This window comes from Lycium barbarum, chromosome 8 (genome assembly GCF_019175385.1).
Source record: "Lycium barbarum isolate Lr01 chromosome 8, ASM1917538v2, whole genome shotgun sequence".
Taxonomy (NCBI): Eukaryota; Viridiplantae; Streptophyta; class Magnoliopsida; order Solanales; family Solanaceae; genus Lycium; species Lycium barbarum.
The window spans coordinates 69,805,611-69,827,788 of NC_083344.1; the positions used below are offsets into that span (position 1 = coordinate 69,805,611).

At 39.7% G+C, this 22,178-nt stretch overlaps 1 protein-coding gene across 2 annotated transcripts in view; it reads right to left on the bottom strand.

Annotated features, from left to right (window-relative positions):
• The window catches only part of LOC132606180 (actin-related protein 5), a 33,828-nt gene that overhangs the window by 4,537 nt on the left and 7,113 nt on the right, over nucleotides 1-22,178 (bottom strand). Inside the window, exons 3-6 of one of the 2 annotated variants that reach the window (XM_060319555.1) lie at nucleotides 20,015-20,139; nucleotides 19,328-19,372; nucleotides 17,994-18,096; nucleotides 17,606-17,715 (exon numbers count right to left, since the gene is read on the bottom strand). In XM_060319555.1, coding sequence (XP_060175538.1) covers nucleotides 17,606-17,715; nucleotides 17,994-18,096; nucleotides 19,328-19,372; nucleotides 20,015-20,139 — 383 coding nt within the window. Of the gene's footprint in view, nucleotides 1-17,605; nucleotides 17,716-17,993; nucleotides 18,102-19,327; nucleotides 19,373-20,014; nucleotides 20,140-22,178 lie in introns of those variants that run through there. The other variant, XM_060319556.1, reaches the window with a different exon arrangement.

Below are 22,178 nucleotides of genomic sequence, written 5' to 3' on the forward strand. Positions count from 1 at the left end.
CGAAGAGTCCGCGCAACTTAGCGTCTCACTAACCCAATTACCCACGCCAGTCATGACAATATACAACTATTTTCTCTTTCACTATCTATCAAGACTTTAAATTTGATAATTGTCCACAAAGGCCTATACGCTATCTGAAATGCAGTGTGAAAAATTGCAAACTCAGATGGGCTCCTCCTTTCTCTTTTTAACTTGGTTAAAAGAATTGCAGATTACATTTTCATTCCCGGGAAAAATGTCTTAAAGTTCTTCGAATTAAATGAACAAAATATATTCCTAGTTCTACCAGCTTAGTAGAACAACCATTCCATTGACATAACTACAACTACTATACAATATACTTTTATCTTTGTCCCTTTTTATGTCTTTGTTTAGCACTCTCATATATACAACCACGCCCAGAATCCAAACCAATGTTCTTCTCTTTGCTTCTCTCTCCGTTGATTCCTTTTTTTGCCCTTGACAAAAAAACTTTGTTGATGAAATTGACAAATCGTGAAACTTTCCCGGCTAGGTAATAATCGCCGATTTTTCTCGTGCAATTCACTCACTTCTAAATTTAGCTTCGAAAAATTTTCTGCCGCTTCGTATTTCAGGTTGGGATTTTTGTTTTTAACTTTTAAATTTTATATTTCAGATTTACTAATGTTGAATAAGTGAAGGGATAATTTGGAGTTGTGAATAATTTTGGCAATATTTAAATGTGACTTTTGTGTAGGGATTTTTAGATTTAGTTTATGTATTAATGTATGAAGATGGAGGACAGTGTGGGTATGTGAGATCAGGGGTCACTGAAGAAGAAATGCTCTTCTGGTTCCGAGTCATTGAAATGGGTAATTAGGTTAGTGGGACGGGTCAGTGGGTTTATGGCTTTTTATTTTCCACCTATATAAATTAAAAGGGGAAAAAGAATCACATGGAGGTTTGTTAGTTTTTAAGAGTGGAGATGATCCATTTTATTAAAGGCAAGGGCTTGCACACGGAGGGTAAAGTTCTGGCCTATTTTCGATAGTTGAGGGGCAATTTTGGCCCTTTTCATCTTTCAAAGATGACACCTTCTTGCTTTACTTTTTGCACTGTCAGACAGGGGCAAGGTTGGCACCTTTTAACATGTGATAAAGGTCTATTGAAAGGTTTGTTGAATATATCTTTAAGTAAATAGTGTATTCCCTCTAACAAAACTAAAGCTTTTAAATACGATGGTCACACATCTCAACATGGTCTCAGAGCTTTAGTGAGAAGATATCACTATGTAACATACCAGCTAATCTGGAAAAAAAAACTTGTCCCTGGGAAATTTTCTGGCAACGTTAGGGGTTGTTAGCATCAAAATCTTTTTCGTCAGTGTTGTGCAAAAACCAACACTACCCTAGGGTTCCTCAGCCTCCGGGCGATCAAACTACAGAAAGAAGCTTCACCAAACACCGCCGCATGTGCTCTCACGCGCCATTGGCAGTTTCGACTCCTGCAACATGCCAGTCTCACGCGTCGGTGGGTATTTTTAATAGCGTAGAAGAAATAGTGTTTTACTACTACTAGAATTACTGTTTTACTGCACTGTTGTACTACTACTCACTAGTCACGTTTGTTTAGGATTAGGCTTCCTCAGTTATTTTAGGCATCAGTTGTATAGTTGTGTATTGGCTACTGCTAATCTCTTCCTACTTTATAGGAGTTAGTTTAGGATAATTGGTTTATTTCAGTTGTATATAAACTCCATTGGAGGCTCATCAAATGATACATAAACCTTTCACTCCAGTTTCCTGCATTTATACGGTATCAGAGCCAAATCAAACTCTAACGAGTAAACAATCCAAGATCCAAAAAAAAAAAAAAAATCCCTGCAAAAATGGCCTCTTCTACCCCAGTAGTTAATGTCGACACCACTACGATCTCAAACCGCTTAGTCCAATTCAACCCATCGTCTCAGTTACCCATCAAGCTGTCTGGCAGCCATAACTTCACTACATGGAAGGCCCAAACTACCATGCTGCTCCATGGCCACGACCTCTACGGTCACCTTCACGGCTCTCAACCGTCCCCTCCTGAAAAAATCACCACCAACAACCGTGAGACGCCCAACCCAGCATATAGGACTGGTTTCGTCAAGACAAACTGATCCAAAACGCAGTCATGGCCTCTGTTGATGCTACCATTGCATCCACAGTTGCTTGTGCAGTCAATTCCAAAGCTGCCTGGGATCAGCTTCACGCTTCCTTTGCGAATAAATCGCAAACACGCATCTTCAGTCTCCGCCACCATCTAAGTCGTATCACCAAAGACACCTAATCAATTGCTGACTATATGCGAGAGATTCGCTCTCTTTGTGATGAACTTGCCACAGCAGGTTCTCCTGTCACTAATGAGGAACTTGTGGTGAAAATACTAAGCGGACTCGGCCCAAAGTTTCGTGAAATATCCGCAGCCATACGGGCCCGGGACTCTCCCATAAGCTATGAAGAACTTTTTGATAAGCTTCTTGATCATGAATTATTTCTCAAACATGATGACCTTAAGAAGACTACCACACAGGTGTAACAGTTGCCGTTGCTCAACGAGTAACATATTCTCCACCAACTCAGCGCAACAATCGGCGCCCACCCAACAATAACAACAGGCGTACACCAAACAGGCAGTCCAGTCAGAACACCGGTCCTCAGTGGCGCAAATACCCAAACCAACCTGCCCGACCCCCACGAGTCCGCTGTCAACTCAGCGACCGCTTTGGACATACAGCAGATGTTTGCCGCTCCCGGTCCCATAACCACTTTGAAGCAAAAGCAAACTTTGTTGCACAAACACTACCAAATGACCCCTGGATTGTTGATTCAGGCGCCTCTCACCACATTACCTCTGACACCAACTCTTCACAATGTTCAAGACTTCAAAGGGATCAAGGAAGTGACAATGGGTAACGGTAATGTGATTCCAATTACTCAAACTGGTACTACTCATTTATATGCATCAAATAATGCCTTCAAACTCTCTACTATTTATGTGCTCCAGCTATCAAGCGCAAGCTTCTTTCAGTTTCTCAATTTTGCAAAGAGTACCTAACCTCAATAGAATTTTTTCCTTTTAACTTTCTTGTGAAGGATCTGACTACAGGAAAAACTCTTCTGTGCGGCCTGAATAAAGGACTCTACGAATGGCCGTCACTGTCTCGCCCAACCATCAACGTAGCTGTTACCAGACCTTCATTGCATTTGTGGCATCGAAGAGTGGGTCACTCCCATTCTCGAGTTTTATTTTCAGTTCTAAATAATTCCAGTCTTTCTTATTCCTCGAAAGACAAATTTACTTATTGTAATTCTTGTTGCTGCAATAAAGCCCACAGATTTCCATTTTATTCAAACACATTGTCCAGCAACTTTCCATTAGAAACAATTTATAGTGATTTGTGGGGGCCATCTCCGGTGCTCTCAATTGATAAAAAGAGAACTACTGTATTTTTGTTGATCACTATAGTAAGTACATCTGGTTATACACAATACAACAACAACAACAACAAGCCCAGTATAATCCCACTATGTGGGGTCTGGGGAGGGTAGAGTGTACGCAGACCTAACCCCCACCTTGAAAGGTAGGGCGGCTGTTTCCGAAAGACCCTCGGCTCAAAAATGAGGTTCAACAATGAAAAACAAAAATGAGGTTCAACAAATTTTTCAAAACCTGCATCCTGTGCTTGAAAAACATTTTGACAAAAAAATACTCACTACACGGATGGTGGAGGTGAATATCAAACACTAGAACCCTACCTCCATTCCAATGGCATACAACATCTTGTTTCTCCCCCATACACACCTCAAAGGGTTTCCGTGGCGGAAAGATGCCATCGTCACCTTATCGAGACCGCCAAAACACTCCTTCATCAAGCTGCTTTACCATCCAATTTTTGGACATTTGCCTGCCATCATGCAATATATCTCATAAACCCTCTACCCACTAACACACTTAATAACAAGTGAACATTTGAAGTTCTTTTCAAGGAAAAAACAGCTTATGAATCTCTTCGTACGTTTGGTTGTTTGTGCTACCCCTGGCTTCGACCATATGCCCAAAATAAATTATAACCGTACTCCAAACCTTGTGTCTATCTAGGTTTCTCCATCATTCATCATTCCCATCAGTGTTTTGACCCCACAAGTTCCAAAAAATTTCTTTCACGGGATGTTAAATTTTTAGAAGATATTTTTCCATTTGAAAGTATATTTTCTCATTTAAAACAGAATTTTTCATCGTTACAGTGGGAAAATATTTTAAATCAGAATAATTCTAGTATTTCATATCCACAGGAAAATAGGCTTGATATAAATACCAATCAGTTGCCCCCCACTATTCCGTTAATGCGAGATACACATCAAGATACGTGTTCACTTCGTGCCGCACAGGGGAACTGCCCGCAGTCAGATCATTCTACATCAGATAGATGTCAACAATACTTTTCTTCAAGGAAAGATTCATGAAGACGTGTATATGTCCCAACCTCCTGGCTATGAAAATCTGAATCATCCCAACTATGTCTGTGAAGATTTTTAGCAAGAAGAAAGGGCTTCTTGTATTTCTGAATGAATATACAATCCATAAGAATGGGTACTTATACATGAGTTCTAAGACTAAATAAGGAAACACAATATTACACAATCAATTCCTAATCATTTACATCAATACAATATATTCCTAAAATTAAGCTATCAATCTTAATCATCAATATCAAATCAACATCTCAATCTTAGTCATTAATACCAAATCAACACTCCCCCTCAAGTTGGTGCAAAGATGTCGCACATGCCCAACTTGCAAACCAGTGTATGAAAAGTCCGTTTGTTGAGGCCTTTAATAAACACATCAGCTAGTTGTTTTTCTGATGACACGTGGAATAAACTCAAGACACCACCTGTGACTTTTTCTTTGATGAAGTGTCGATCAATTTCAACGTGCTTTGTTCGGTCATGCTGGACTGGATTTCGAGCTATACTGATTGCAGCCTTGTTGTCACAATACAAGGAAAGTTTCCTTTTTTCAGACAATCTCAATTCTTCTAGTAACTTTTGTAACCACAAAAGTTCGCAAACACCTTGGGCCATAGCTCTATATTCTGCCTCCGCACTTGATCTAGCAACTACACTTTGCTTCTTGCTTCTCCAAGTGACCAAGTTTCCTCCTACGAGTGTACAGTAACCGGATGTAAACCTTTTGTCATCTAAAGATCCAGCCCAATCTACATCGGTAAAGGCTTCTATTTGGAGGTGACCATGTCTGGAGTAAAGTAGACCTTTTCCTGGAGCAGACTTCAGATACCGCAAAATGTGAAAGACAGCTTGCATATGAGGATCTCGAGGATCATGCATAAACTGACTCATAGGCTGACTGAATAGGCTATGTCTGGTCTAGTGTGAGAGAGATAAATGAGTCTTCCAACCAGCCTCTGATATCTCTCTTTATCAACTGACTTTCCAACTTCGCTTTGTAGTTTGTGATTGCTTTCAATGGGTGATTCTGCTGGTTTGCAACCTGTCATACTTGTTTCTTTCAAGAGATCCAGAATATACTTTCTTTGAGAAATAAAGATTCCTCTTTTTGATCTAGCAACTTCAATTCCCAAGAAGTACTACAATTTTCCTAGATCCTTGATCTCAAATTCCTGTGCCAACAACTTCTTCAATCGGGTCATCTCCTCTTTGTCATCTCCTGTCATTACTATGCCATCAACATAAACAATGAGAAGAGTGAGTTTACCCTTTAAATGTCGTATAAAGAGGGTGTGATCCGCATTGCTTTGTTGGTAACCAAAGGAGATCATTGCTTTATAGAATCTGTCAAACCAAGCTCTAGGAGATTGCTTCAATCCGTACAAGGCTTTCTTCAGTCTGCATACCTTTCCTTGACTTTGTTCAGTACCAAAACCAGGAGGAATCTCCATGTACACCTCTTCTTCTAAGTCTCCATGAAGAAATGCATTCTTCACATCAAACTGTTGCAAGTCCCAGTCAAGATTAGCTGCACAAGATAGAAGAATTCTAATAGTATTCATTTTTGCAACAGGAGCAAATGTCTCTTGATAATCCACTCCAAAAGTCTCAGTGAATCCTTTAGCCACCAATCTTGCTTTGAACCTTTCAATGGAACCATCAACTTTATGTTTTACAGTGAAGACCCATTTGCAACCAACCAACTTCTTGTCTGGTGGTGATGCGACAAGTTCCCAAGTCTCATTCTTTGATAAGGCCTTCATTTCTTCCATCATAACTTGCTTCCACTTAGAATCTGCAAAAGCTTCCCTCCAATTCTGGGGAATAGATCCAATTCTGGGGAATAGACACAGAAGAAATAGACAAGGCAAAGGCTCTATAGGAGGGCGATAAAGAATTATAGGAAACAAAGTTAGATAAAGGGTGTTTAGTGCAAGATCTGACTCCTTTCCTGTGAGCAATAGGCAAATCTAACTCATTAGGAAGTATAGATAACTCACCAGAAGAAGAAGGTTCGGCTTCGGCAGGTTGCATGATGGCTTCTTCTGCTCTATTTCTCCTTGAGTAAGTAATCAAATCAGGCCTATCCAAACGCCCAACACTCTCCCCCTGAATTCTTTCTCTAATTTCACTGTCTCTTATGGCAGTAGTTTCAATAGTCTCCCCCTGAATTCTTTCTCCAATTTCACTTTCCCTTGTGGCAGTAGTTTCAACAATAGAACTAGGAAAAAACATCTCTTCTTCCTTATAATTCTCCCCCTGAAGAGGTGATGGTGTAATACTGAAATAGGGCTCAGATTCCCGAAAGGTAACATCAATACTGACAAAGAATCTCCTAGGAGGGTGATAACATTTGTACCCTTTCTGTGTTGGAGAATACCCAATAAAAACACATTTAAGAGCTCTAGGTTCAAGTTTCCTAGAGTTCCTAGCGTGAACAAAGCAAACACACCCAAATATCTTTGGAGGAACAGTATAGTCATTTTTACCCTTTAAAGCTTCTAAAGGACTCCGGAAATTAAGAGTTTTAAGTGGCATTCTATTGATGAGGTAGGCAGCTACTAGAATGGCATCCCCCAGTAAGGCTTCGGCAAATTCATGGTAAACAAAAGGGATCTTGCTACTTCTAACAAATGCCTATTTTTTCTTTCAGCAACCCCATTTTGTGCACCAGTATAAGGACAACTAGTTTGATGGATTATCCCAAAAGACTCCAAGTAAGCTCCAAAAGTTTTATCCATGTATTCTGTGCCATTGTCAGTTCGAAATATCTTTATCTTAGCCTCAAACTGAGTACAAATCATCTTATGAAATGACTTAAAACAGGAGAAAACTTCACTTTTGGCTTTTAACAGATATACGTACAATAGACCCTTGTGGTCCGGCCCTTCCCCGGACCCCGCGCATAGCGGGAGCTTAGTGCACCGGGCTGCCCTTTACCCATGTCATTCTAGTGCAACAATCGATAAAAGTAACAAACCATCGACTACCAGACAAAGAAAGTGTTTGAGTAGGACCCCAGACATCAGAATGAATAGTCGAAAAGGGAATTGTGCTTTTATTGTCACTCAGAGGATAAGAGTTTTTAGTGTGCTTGGCATATTCACATGCATCACAAGACAAAGATTCAAACTCAGTTCTAGAAAATAAACCAGGGTATAACTTTTTTAAAGCAAAAAAAGATGGGTGTCCCAACCGTCTATGCCACTGTATTATTTCTCGGTTGACATCCTTATTTCCTACAAAAAAGGCCTGACCAGAGTCTCGAGTTCCATCGATCAAATATAAGCCATCATGCAATCTACCACTGCCAATCTTCTTCCCTGTATGAAGGTCTTCAAAAACACAATAATCAGGAAAGAATCTGACACTACAATTTAGTTCTTTGGTGATAGGTTAATAGGAAAATCAGGCACATGAAGAATGGATGATAAGGTAATATCAGGAGTACAAAAGATTGAACCTGTTCCAGAGACAGGGGTTAGGGAGCCATTGGCTATTCTGACATAATCCCCTTTGGGACTAGGAGAGTAATTTTGAAGGCCTTTAGAAGATCCTGTCATGTGTCTATTTACACCAGAATCAATAATCCAACAATTAAGCTGAGCATTAAAAGCAATACCTGACTGCACATAATTGGGGCTAGCAACACTAGAAGAGTCAAGTTTGTTCAAAAGACGGCGAAGATATTGAACTTCATCTTGAGACAAAGTCTCTCCAGAAGTAGTGTCACCCATATTATCTGGGATGGGAAGGGTTAGAATAGGCCTACGACCCGAGAACTGGAAAAAAAAATTCCAGAAAAAAATCGCCGGAAAGTTGGCTGCCACGCCGGAATCCTAATTCCGGTGATCGGAAAAAATCAAAACTAATAGGGATAGGCTCAAAATGTTCCAGCGACCCAACAGAGAAAAATAATCCAGAAACGAAATGAACGGGAGGAGTTTTTTGTGCGGACAACCACAAAGAGAGAGAAAAACTCGACCTCTTTGATAAAACACGGAACCCTAGTGCTGCGAGGGAGAAAACTCACCTCAAAAAGGCAGCAATGGCTCTGATACCATACAGATTTTTAGCAAGAAGAAAGGGCTTCTTGTATTTCTGAATGAATATACAATCCATAAGAATGGGTACTTATACATGAGTTCTAAGAATAAATAAGGAAAGACAATATTACACAATCAATTCCTAATCATTTACATCAATACAATATATTCCTAAAATTAAGCTATCAATCTTAATCATCAATATCAAATCAACATCTCAATCTTAATCATTAATACCAAATCAACAATCTGCCATCTCAAAAAGGCAATTTACGGACTCCGACAAGCTCCTAAGGCCTGGTATGATGCACTCACTGATTCTTTGATTCGAATGGGATTCAAGATGTCTGAGTGTGATAATTCTCTTTTTGTTCTTCAAAATATGGGGGTTACTGTTTACATTTTGATTTACGTGGATGACCTCATAGTCACGGGCAGTAATGAAACAGTCATTAAACATGTCATTACCTCTCTTTCAAAAAAAAAAATCTCTTAAGTATCTTGGTTTATTACACTATTTCATGGGCATTGAAGTAGACAGGGATGTTGATGGATTATTTCTCAGTCAATCCAAGTACATACAGGAGATTCTACATGACACTCAGATGCAAGACTGCAAAGGTATTCAGTCACCTATGAGCATGTCCGAGCAACTACTGGTTGATGACGGAGCACCTAAAACTAATGGCAAAGAATACAGGAGTGTTCTTGGTAAGCTTCAGTACCTTTCGTTTACCCGACCTGACATCACATATTCGGTAAACAAGCTTACTCAGTTCAACAACTCACCCTCTATGCTTCACTGGAAGGCAGTTAAATGTATCCTTCGATACCTTAAAGAAACATCCCAGTATGGTAGTCGTATTTCCCCACAGAACTCAACTGTCCCAGTATGGTAGTCGTATTTCCCCACAGAACTCAACTGCTCACTATGCCTATGCTGATGCCGAATGGGCAGGTGACATAAATGATCGCCGCTCGATCTCTGGTTACATTGTTTATCTAGGCACGACGCCTATCTCCTGGTGTTCTCGTAAGCTACCTACTGTCTCCCGCTCCTCTACTGAGGCTGAGTATCATGCGGTTGCTTCTGCCTTGTCTGAAACGAACTGGGTTACTCACTTGCTCAAAGATCTTCATGTGTCGCTTTCCGCTGCTCCTATAATACTTTGTGATAACCTTGGAGTCACGTACATTGCTAAGAATCCAGTACATCACACCAAAATGAAGCACCTTGAGGTTGATCTACACTTTGTTCGTAACCAAGTCCGCACTGAATTGGTCCAAGTATCACATGTCCACTCTGCTGATCAACTTGCAGATCCGCTCACCAAACCATTGTCCAAGCCAGATTTTCAGAGAATGCTTCCCAAGTTAGGCGTTGTCTCTTCACACCTAACTTGAGAGGGGCGTAATAGCGCATAAGAAATAGTGTTTTACTACTTCTAGAATTACTGTTTTACTGCACTGTTGTACTACTACTCACTAGTCATGTTTGTTTAGGATTAGGCTTCCTCAATTATTTCGGGCATCAGTTGTGTATTGGCTACTGCTAATCTCTTCCTATGTTATAGGAGTTAGTTTAGGATAATTGGTTTATTTCAGTTGTATATAAACTCCATTGGAGGCTCATCAAATAATACATAAACCTTTCACTCCACTTTCCTGCATTTATAATTTTCAAGCCGGTTTTTTTACTCCTTAGGGTTTCCCGGTCTATTTTGAGGCCACCCATCTAAATTCCTACAATTTTCCGACCACCGGGTGTAGGGTTCGGCGTTCCAGACTTGTTTTCGGCCAGATCTCTCTTCTCCGACAACTTCTCTGCGGATTTCCGTCAGTCTGGGGGTAACTTGTAGCCATTGCATCCGTTTAGTTTGCAGAATTTTTGTTGATTCTCTGGCCAGTTTCAGACAGCAAGCAGCTCTCTAGCCGTCTGCTGAGGAGTATTTCCAGCAAATCTGATACTATTTTCTGGAATATACTTCCTGAACAACCTTTTCGGCTATTTTTTGGAGGTAATTTGTTTATTCTTGGTTGGAACTCTCTTCAATCCAACATTATGTCGCTTTATTTTGGCGTTTTTGTGGTTCCAAATATACGAGATTCCGTGTCTCTTTTTAGAAGTTGATAACACAGACTTTTCCTGATCATTTTTAAAGAGAGAGAAAATGCTCCCAGGCACGATTTTCGAGGCCAGTGAGCTTTTAGTGTAATTTCAAATTTATTGCCTTTACTGGGGTCTTTTTCCGGCCACCATGGTTGGTTCTTATGCATTGGGGGACAGTAGTATATTTTACAATGCAGGTTTTAAGTCTTCAGATATTTTTATATGCAATTCTGGTGTAGAAACATGGTACGAATGGGTGGAACAGAGCAGGAATTTAATGAGAAGAGTGAAAATTAGCATTAAAGTCTTAAAGTGGATGATATCAGTATTTATTGAAGCATCCAAACTCCAAAGTACAGGGGAAGGTAGTCAGGAGATGGAATCTGAAGGATCATTTTTCAGAATTTTTCCGCACTCTTAAATACAATGAGAGTGGTAGATACATAAGTTCATTGCCATTCAAGGACAAAACAAATCAGTAATCATTACACCGGAGACCACATACAAAGAAGGATGGGGGAACATAGCACATAAGATCGCTAAGTTCATATATAAGCCAGTGCAAGTCCAGAAGCAACAGAGACCAGCTACGAAACAGTTGGGTGCATCCTTCAAACAAGTCATCATCGGCAACAGATGGACGACGGAAAACACAAAAAAGGTGCAGATTCAGTCCAAGGATAATAACATAAAGATAGCTGGGGAAAATCCAATCTCTGAGAAAGATCTGCCAAACAGGTGTATTGTTGGGAAGTTCCAGAACTCTTCACACGAGGCTATTACGCTGAATGATGTAAGAAGATGGGCAAGCAACACATGGAAGACGGTGTTCGGTCTTAATGTCTTTGCGATGAATGATGGCCATTTTCTCTTCGAACTCCCATCAAGGAAAGTAGCGGAACACATTATGACCGGAGAATGGGACTGGAAAAAGATGAAATTGAAAATTGATTGGTGGAAACCGACGACGGGATGCTGGCCAGCAGAGAGTAAAAGAGACTGGGTGTGGGTCAGAATTCTAGGGCTTCCTCTGAGCATGTGGTCACACGAAATCTTCAAGCAAATAGTAGACAAGTGTGGGGGGTATCTGGAAACAGAGGAGGAAACTGAGCTCAAGAACCATCTTCATTGGGCTCGTATTAAGGTGAAAGGGGATGGGAAGGAAGTTCTGAGGTTTATCGAGGTGTCCAGCGATGGATTCTCATACACCATCCCAATATGGTGCGATATTCCAGTGACGGTCAGAGCTATCGAAGGAAAGAGAGCAGAGGTCTTTTGTCCAGTGGATAATAAAGGACAGAGGTCGTATACACTGCCAGAAACAGCGTATAAAAGGGGATCCCACGTGGGTACATCGAGTACTCGGGAAATTTTAAATATTTGGACACGTGGGCTGGAGGAAAAAGGGAAAGGGCCTTTAGAGGCGGTGGCGTGCCAAATTAAAAGAATTGACAGATTGGGCCAAGATTTAGTGGACCCATTTGCAGTGGTCCACCATCATTTAAATCAATTAACCCCTGAAGCCCAATTTCAAGACATGGTAAGCATAGAAATGCACGCAAATATTTCTAAGCTTACCACGCACATGTTCCAGAATCTGAGAAGCAGAGATGGGGAAAAAGAGACCCAACCCATTCAAATTGATCACTGGGAGGGGCAAGCTATGGAAAAAAACAAGCTACAGGTGGAAGCAAGAGAAACAGTATGCTTATAACTCAGCACACAAGAAGAAATCACAGAAGAGATTGCAGAAGATATTGTTCCTTTGAGAATCCAACTTTCAGAGGAACAAATTACCAAGCAAGTCAGTACTCCAGAATGGGTTAAACAGCACATTACCAGACTCAGTACAGAGTTTGGAGCAAGCTTCAGAGGGTGTGAAGAGAAGGCCAGAGAGTTATTTTTGAAAATTGACAACAATAAGAAAGAGAACAAAGGGGAGCAGTCAACCACAAAGAGGAAGGGGATGAATGAATTGAAAGGATTAGAAATAAATACTAAATTTATGAGCAATGGTACTAGGAGCAGGGGGGGATATCTGGCAATCAACAATCAATGAAGTTAAATATAGTATCTTGGAAGGGGTTAAACTGTAGCAAGAAGACGGGTATGATCAGGGATTGTTTACAAAGCTGGAGAGCAGGTGTAGTTTGCTTGCAGGAAACAAATGTGGAGGGGGAAATCATAGATATAGTTAAGGAAGTTTGGGGAAGTGGGTCAGTTATGTGCAGTTAGAAGCAAGTGGGACCAGAGGAGGTATAGTCATAATGTGGGATAAAAGGGAATGGGAAGGTGTGATCAGTAGTGTGGGAATGTACTCAGTTTCATGCAGTTTCATTGGGAAAAATCAAGATTTCAGTTCGCAAATGACTGGGGTGTATGCTCCTAATGACAGATAGGAAAGAGAGGAAACTTGGGGAGAAGTGGGAGCAGCAAGGGGACTGATTCCAGGTCCCTGGGTCCTGTGTGGGGATTTTAATACAGTTAGATTCCCATCAGAGAAGAAGAATTGCAGGAGAATCAACAAAGCAATGACTGACTTCTCTCAGTTTATTATAGACATGGAGCTGGTGGATTTGGACTTAACAGGAGGAAAGTTCACATGGAAAAAGGGAGACAGACATACTATTGCAGCAAGATTAATAGATTTCTCATATCAGAAGAATGGGATGCCAGTTTCAGAAACATCAAGCAGACTATACTTCACAGGGTAACTTCTGATCACTCCCCATTGATGTTACAATGTGGGGAATGGGAGAAAACCAGTTCATAATTCAAGTTTGAGAATTGGTGGCTGCAAACAGAAGGTTTCAATGAAAGAGTAAAAAACTGGTGGGAATCCTTCACTTTCATTGGCAAACCTGACTATATTTTGGTGGCAAAGTTGAAAGCTCTTAAGGATAAACTGAAGGAATGGTGCAAAACTGCTCAAGGAAACTTGAAGATCCAGAAACAAATAGTGCTTGCCCAATTGGCTGATCTGGAAGAGATACAGGAGGACAGAATTCTGGAGGAGGGAGAAATAGCATCTAGAATGGCACTGAAGTTGGAATTTGAAGAAATAGCCAGACATGAAGAGATGGCATGGAGGCAGAGATCCAGGGCAATCTGGCTAAAAGAGGGGGACAGAAACACTAGTTTTTTCATAAAATTGCTAATGACCACTGTAGAGTAAACACAATAGATAAGCTGAGAGTAGATGCTGAAGTTGTGGAAGATCCTATAGAAGTGAAGAATGAGATAGTAGCCTACTATGAGAAACTTTACACAGAGACAGAGAATTGGAGGCCTCAATTAGATATGAGAAACTGTCCCAGTATAGAGGAAGATGACAACACTTACCTTATGGCACCTTTTGAAGCTCAAGAGATATTGGATTCCATTAAAGCATGTGCAGGAGACAAGGCACCAGGTCCGGATGGGTATACAATGGCTTTCTTTACTCAATGTTGGGAAATCATCAGGACTGACCTAGTAGCAGCTACTCAGAACTTTCATGCAGATGGCTATTTTGAAAGGAGTTTGAATGCTACTTTTGTGGCACTAATTCCAAAGAAGGTTGGGGCAATAGAACTCAATGACTTCAGACCTATTCGCTTAATAGGTGGAGTATACAAAATCATTGCCAAGCTACTGGCAGAGAGACTGAAAAAGGTTATCCACAAACTGGTGGATAGACAGCAAATGGCTTTCATAAAAGGGAGACAGATTATGGATGCAATTATTATAGCTAATGAGTATGTGGATTCCAGGCAGAGAAGTAAAAAACCAAGCATTCTATGCAAACTTGACATCCAAAAAGCCTATGATCATTTGAACTGGAGCTTCCTGATCAAGATGCTGGAGCAGATGGGCTTTAGTACTAGATGGATTAAACAGTGCATCAGCACCGTAAAATTCTCAGTTGGTCAACAGAACTCCTTGTGGTTTCTTTCCTTCTGAAAGGGGATTGAGACGGGGGGATCCTTTATCCCCTTTTCTATTCATTCTTGCAATGGAAGGGATGAGCAACATGTTAAACACAGCACAGGAGAGAGGATGGATAAGGGGATTCCAGGTGGGAGATGGAAACAATTTAGAGATCACACATTTACAGTATGCAGATGACAACTTAGTATTTTGTGGTGCAGAGGAAAATGATATGCTAATGCTAAGGGTTATTTTCATAATTTTTTTAAGCAGTTTCTGGAATACACATCAATTGGGGGAAAAGTTTCATCTATCCTATAAATGAGGTGCCAGAACTGGAGAGGCTAGCTGAGAAGCTTGGAGGCAAAGTGGGGGAGCTCCCAACCATATATTTGGGCATGCCTTTGGGAGCTAAAAGCAAATCCAAAGGGATATGGAATGGGGTTTTAGAGAAATGTGAGAAAAGACTGTCTAACTGGAAAAGTCAGTACCTTTCTCTTGGGGGTAGACTGACTATGGTCAACAGTGTGCTAGATGCTTTACCATCTTACATGATGTCCATCTTTCCAACACCTGTTAATATGATTAAAAGGACTGACACACTTAGAAGGAACTTTCTCTGGCAAGGCACTGAAGACAAGAAAAAGATACATCTAGTCAAGTGGGAAGAATTGACAATTAGCAAGAAGGCAGGAGGAGTGGGTATTAGAGACATGAAGATCCAGAACCAAAGCCTAATGATGAAATTGTTATGGAAATTTGCTACAGAAGAGAGCATACTCTGGAAAGATGTCATCAATGCTAAATATGGAATGGAAGAGAACTGGACAACAAACATGGTAACTATACCATACACTTGCACTGTTTGGAGAGCAATCAGGAACTTGTGGCCTATTATGCTAGCAAGGATCAGATGTAAGGTTGGGAATGGGTTAAAGGTTTCATTTTGGAATGATAAGTGGATTGATAGTACAACCCTGAAACAGTTGTACCCTGATCTATTTGTTCTTCGTCAATTGCAGCAAGCTACTGTTGAGATATGGACTGGACAGGGATGGAACTTGAATCTGAGAAGAAACTTGAATGATAGGGAGATAGAGAGGATAGCAGCATTTCATAATACAATGGCCACTTTCAACAACTTGACAGGAGAAAGAGACACTATTTGAGTGGCAGAAGGACATGAAAGGAATTTTCTCAGTTAATTCAGCATATAAGGATTTGAACACCTCAACTATGCAGGAGGATGACTGGCCCTGGAAGATGATCTGGAGGACAAAAGTTCCATACAAAGTGAACTGTTTCAACTGGCTTTTGGCAAAAGAAGCAGTGCTGACTCATGACAACTTGAACAAAAGAGGTTTCCATCTATGCTCAAGGTGTTTCTTATGTGGGGAACAAAATGAGACAATCAACCATCTCTTTTTACACTGCAAATGGACAGAACAACTATGGAAGATGTTCATCAGCCTAAGGAAGATCAAGTGGGTGAAACCTGGGAACATTAAAGGGATTCTAAACAGTTGGAATAGAGATGGAAATGCAACAAAGAAGGAGGAGAGATGGAAGATTGTCCCATCATGCATATGGTGGACTGTGTGGAATGGAAGGAAACGGAGGTGCTTTGAGAGTAAACAGTGTGGTCTACAGAAGTTCAAGATGAATTGTTTAAGTCTTTTTTACTTTTGGTGCTTTTGTGTAAACAGGTAGTTTTAGTGCAAACAGAAGATATTTTTGATGTTTTGGACTCACTGTAAAAGGAAGATCATGTAAGGAACAAGCTCTAAGATGTAACTTTTTGAAGGGGGACTACACATTTGGATGCAGTATACCTGTGGACATATAGTGTAACTGTTACCAATCTCAAAAAAAAAAATATACGAGATTCGAAAACTCGAGTCCCATGATTACTTTGGAACCCTTACTTGTAGGTTCTAACTAGGGGTGGCAAAATTAGCCCATGAAGACGTGAACCGCTCAATCCGTCCAAGTTTGGGCAGGTCAATTACCCGCCCCACCCGTTTATTAGCTCAGCCATTTCGACCCGCCCAATTCAAGCCATCTCAAAGTTGACTAATTTGGGCTACATATATAGCCTAAATTGATCCATAAGAAACCTTGACAAAATATTTTTAAAAAGACTTTTTGTTTGATATGTTATACATAGCCATAATAAAGAGAAAAAAATTACTCCCTCCGTCCCAATTTATGTGATATAGTTTGACTGGGCACGGAGTTTAAGAAATAAAGAAGACTTTTGAATCTTGTGGTCTAAAATAAGCTAAAGATATTTGTGTGGTTATAGATCATCTCATAAAGCGTAAAAGGTAAAGTTTAAAATTACATTGTTGCCAAATAAGGAAATGTATCATTCTTTTTGGAACAGACTAAAAACGAAAGTGTATCATATAAATTGGGACAGACGGAGTACTAGTTTTGTTTGACAATGAAACAAAGAAATTAAAACATGCTAATGGTTGGGCGGATCGGGCTATGACCCATTGTTTAGCTCATCTCAGCCCAAGTAACCTTATTAACCGGTACATTTATTAATTAACTCTGCCTATTTTGAATAGTCTAAATTCAGCCCAACCCACCCATTTGACACCCCTAGTTCTAACTACTTCGTTTGGGAGATACAGTAGAGTAGTTGTGAAATCGAATTATCAAGGTTACAACCTGATAATTTGAAATTTCCTTTTCAGTGAGTAGCGTAATTCAGTTTCTAGATCCTATGTGAGATAATAGGATCGTGTTATGCTCAAGGTCTATTTCTTAACATCTCGCCGTCGTTCATTATCAAAAAATTCATGAGCTTGACTCATTAAAAGGGAATAAGCCTGCATGTGTGTTGAAGATACAACTAAGTAAATAAAAGTGTGTTCTCTCTCTAATAGCTTAAGCTTTTATATGAGATGGTCACAACCTCAATACTACCCATAATTTCTTTTTTCCTTTCTAAATTGATAAGGCACAATGCATTTTTAACCTTACATCAAATGTATCATGCAATTACGCTACTACCATGCCAATTCATTACAGCTGCATGTTAGGCCTCTAAAGCATACCGGGATGACATGAGATGTGTTAAATCCAGAGCTGATTGCAAGGCCTGTATCATTACAAATTCCAAGCTGTTGGTTGTATTTATAGCTGAATGCAGCATCTACACCGAATGCTGCAACACAGGAAAAATGTCTATTGTGAGCAAGAAGTTCACATAAATGCCACCGGATATGTTCTTAATTATCAAATCCATGAACTGTTGTTTGGTGAGAAGTGAACCAAGTAACTATTGTCATCCATGAAATTACTTTCAACAAGATCATGATAAAACAAAGCAATCTTTAGGCTGATAAAAAAGATGACATGACTGCAAGTACGCCATACGACTTTATGAACAAAAATCCAGAGCAATGCAAAACATCCCTGGACAACTGATATGGGTGTTCATACCTACTGAAGGAACTCCATATGACTCAAAGAGAAGCTCAGCCATTTTGCCACGAGATTGAACGGGATTGCAAGCACATTCAGTAATTAAGATAGGGTGGTCAATCTGCCCTGCCACCGATTTAGAATAAGAAATGGTTTAAGGGACTGCAAGCTGAAGTTGAATAACAGGATATATGCAGCAGAAAGTAAATGCACAAAATAACATGGACATGTTACGTTTGAAGAAAAGGGACAAAAAAAATGTGAAAGGTTTGCCTTTCACCATATTTTAAACATCTTAGCTTTGCCAGTCCAACTTATTTTGTTCTAAAATAAAGCTAATGGTTCTACTGATAAGATAGGGAAACTGAGGATGTATACTTAGAGAATTCTACACAAAGACAGATTCTTTAGAAAGAGCATCTAGCCTGCTGACTGGAATATCATATGCGCTCCAAAACTTCACAATGTAAAAAAATAGCTTTTGTTTGTGTACAAAAGAATTCTCAACACCCTTACACACTTCTATTCCTCTTTCACTTTATTGTCCGCATAAGTGCCAGAGTAGTCAAGTCCCACGCTATCCTAATCTTAGACTAGCAGCTCCCTGACTATCCCTCACATGACCCACTGAAACCCAAATATACATGCTATGCACCATTACCTATGCCATAAAAATCAGTTTGGAAGTGAAAAAAATAGATTGTAGGCCAAATAGCTTGAGTTGTGGTATCTCTGTGCATATCTGCTATAATATGTACGCCTTGTGAGAAACAAAGGTGTGCAAACTGAAGTGCATCTCTTCGTTTACATATTTGCAATTGCAAACCGCCCAATTGTTTAAGGATGATAAAAGAGGATAATATCGGAGAGTGAAAACTGATTATATTGATATCATTAAGGTCAGACAATCATTACCATAAATATTTGTCTGTCAATTGTAATGTTAATATGTAGTCTTTTTTTTATTCAGATATATATGTAAAACTATAAGGACCTTATATGATGCTTGCTTAGTCCATGTCTCTTCTATTTCTTTTCTGCGTAAGCATATCAATTTGCATCCGGTAAACGCTTCCTAGAAACTACAGTTGGATAAAATTCTGAGGAAAAAATGAAAGATTAAAAAAAGAGAGAGAGAGAGAGAGAAAATAATTTGACAATTGTCAAGGATCATCAAAGACCAACATAGACAGTTTATATCAAAGAGAAGCAATAGTCAAAGGCCACAACAATGATTTCAAAGCTTCATTCGAAACAGTAAGAACCAAGAGATTCTAAATAAACCAAGCTGAATGTAATTACATCAGATCCATCAATCATCCTGAGAAACAGTTGGATGGAAGCAAGCATACCTGTGACTGATCAGCACCTAACCGATCAAACCCAAAGTCCAGGATCTACATACAGGAAACATAATGGTGCCATGAGTACCTTTTTAAGGAAATAAAAAAACATAATGGTAACCTGATTAATGCAAATAAGAGTAAGTAGAAAAACAAGCTAATCCGTAACCATCATTTGTTTTATATGTCAGTGGTTAGCAACATAGCATCACATAAACCAAATATATGCATCCAACTATCGTTTACACCAAGAGTGCCATGTATGGCATCAGTGCCAGCCAAAAGTTGGAAAATGAATCATTATTGAGAAGCTTTGCACTACAATCGGCAGCACATCAATATTTTAGTCAGATTGCACTGTCTTGACACTCTAAAATAACATCATGAATTTGCCTTGGCCCCTTGGCCTTACATCCCAAAGAGGTTACAGTTAATATCCAGAGAGGGTATTGTCTCTTGAAAATAGGAATGGGTCATAGAACACAGTAGTTAGACCTAAAGACTACATAAATTGTCAGCTCTCCTGCTAGCTTCATCTTCTGGTAGATAGTTTGATCTTTCTTTCTTTGTTTTGGGGGGAGGGGGTTGTCCCATTGGCAATAAAATTTACTGATATCACAAATTTCATGGTCAAGTTTACAAACTCAACAAAACCATTTACCCAAAAACTATCCCTACCAAATACAAAAGCCTTACATATTCCATTATCTCAAACTGATAAACAACATTGTTCTCAAATGCTGAACGAGGTCCTGAACGTGTGCAATCAAAGTACTTCAGAAGTGCAGGATTGTGATCACCCACAACTGTTACTGTTTCACCTGCAATATGATAACAAAACATTGAAGCCAATATTCACCAATGAAATGATGATCCATTATATGCATTCACTACTTAAAACATGTTCATGGTAGGTGATGTCTAGCAAGAAGTAATTTTGATCATTGCTTCACCAAACTTCACTACAGACTGTTCATTATGGGAACATTTTAAAGAAAAAAAAAATAGTTGTGTCCAGGGCAGATTGCACGCACCTAGACTATTTAAAAATGTCCATAGAAGGTGTTGTTTAGTAAGAAGTGATTTTGATCGTTTCTTCACCAAGCTTCACTACAATCTGATTGTCATAGAACTTTTTTTAATAAGATAGTGGTCAGATCAGAACCCTCAGGGGTTGGCCTGGTGGTAATTGGCTTGAGCCTTGGGATGCTCCCTTTCAAGGTCTCAAGTTCGAAACCCACTGGGTGCAAACAATTTCTGAGGGCCATCGGACTGGGGTAAAACCCTGAATTACCCGTGGTGCACTTGCGGGAAACTCCTTGCCGAGGGTCTGTGCACCCCCGGGATTAGTCGGGGCTCAAAGAGACCCGGACACCCGGTGCTTAATCAAAAAAAAAAAGATAGTGGTCAGATCAGAACGCTTGCACCTCGACAAATCTACCAAGTGCTTGCTACCTCCCATTGGCACAAGTATGGAGTAACTCTATCCACCAAGACTTATACAAATGGGAAGAAATCACCTAACTGTTTTTTTTCCACGAGAATTGAGCCCTGGTCTCTTTTGGTCCATTTCAACTTCATTGAACTTTAGGCCATACCCTTGTGTGCTTCATTATGGAATATTTTTAACGGAAAAGGCTCAAATATGCCATCGAACTATCGGAAATGGCTCATTTATGTCGTTCGTCAATAGTTTGGCTCATTTATGCCATCGAACTATCAGAAATGGTTCATCCATGCCATTTTTCATTAACGCAGGTTTTACAATATCAGATATGACACTTGGCCTCCAATTAGAGGTCCATGTCGTTTAATTAAACCAGCACAGATTTGTGGGTCGGGTTTTAGCTTAATTTAGGATTTAATTTGTGTTGGTTTAGTTAAACGACGTGGACCTCTAATTGGTGACCAAGTGTCATATCTGGTATTGTAAAACCGACTTTATTGAAAAATGACATGGATGAGTCATTCCTGATAGTTCGATGGCATAAATGAGCCAAACTATTGACGAGTGGCATAAATAAGCCATTTTCGATAGTTCGATGGCATATTTGAGCCTTTTCCGTATTTTTAATCATAAATGGATAATTAAGCACTTGTCAGATTAGAGATTACAGTAAACTCACCTTCCAAAGTGGTCCCAACATCGCTTCCAAAAGAGTTATCATTTTTCAATCAACTACCAAGATGATCAATTAGTTAAACGATCAGTAAAAGTTTGCTAACTTAACCAAACAAGCCTTTAGTATCAATCCTATCCTTCATGTGGGGAAGAGAGGTCGATCACAGAGGATAATATAATCAGCCTAATGACTAAGCCTATTAATGTTCCCATTATTCGAATGGACAGAATATACACATCCTGTTTCAATTGGACTGTACTCAATGAAGCAACTTTAACTCAAGACAACATGATGGGAAGATCCATTTGCATAGTCAATAGATGTTATATTTGTCAGCAGAATATAGAAACTAATAGACACCTTTTATTACATTGTACAATAACAGCAGATATTTGGAACATGTTTATCTCCCTATATGGACTTAGCTGGGTTATGCCAGGGAGTATCAAGGATGCATATATGAGCTGGAGCACTTAGCAAGTTTAATTTTAAGAACAAAAACTAGTTAAAACACTAATTAAGAATCTGAACCAGTTTAGAATCCAATCCAACCCAAAATCAACCTAATAGCTGACCCGACCGATCCCTTTTTATTCTAAAAAAGCCCAAGTGCTCATACTTTCATTCAAGGGTGGTTTCCAACATTTCATATGTTGAATGTTGTTTTGATCAATACTAAGTGAATGTAATGTTGTTTCTTTATGTGAAATTTGAGAAGTCAATGTAACTAGCTTCCC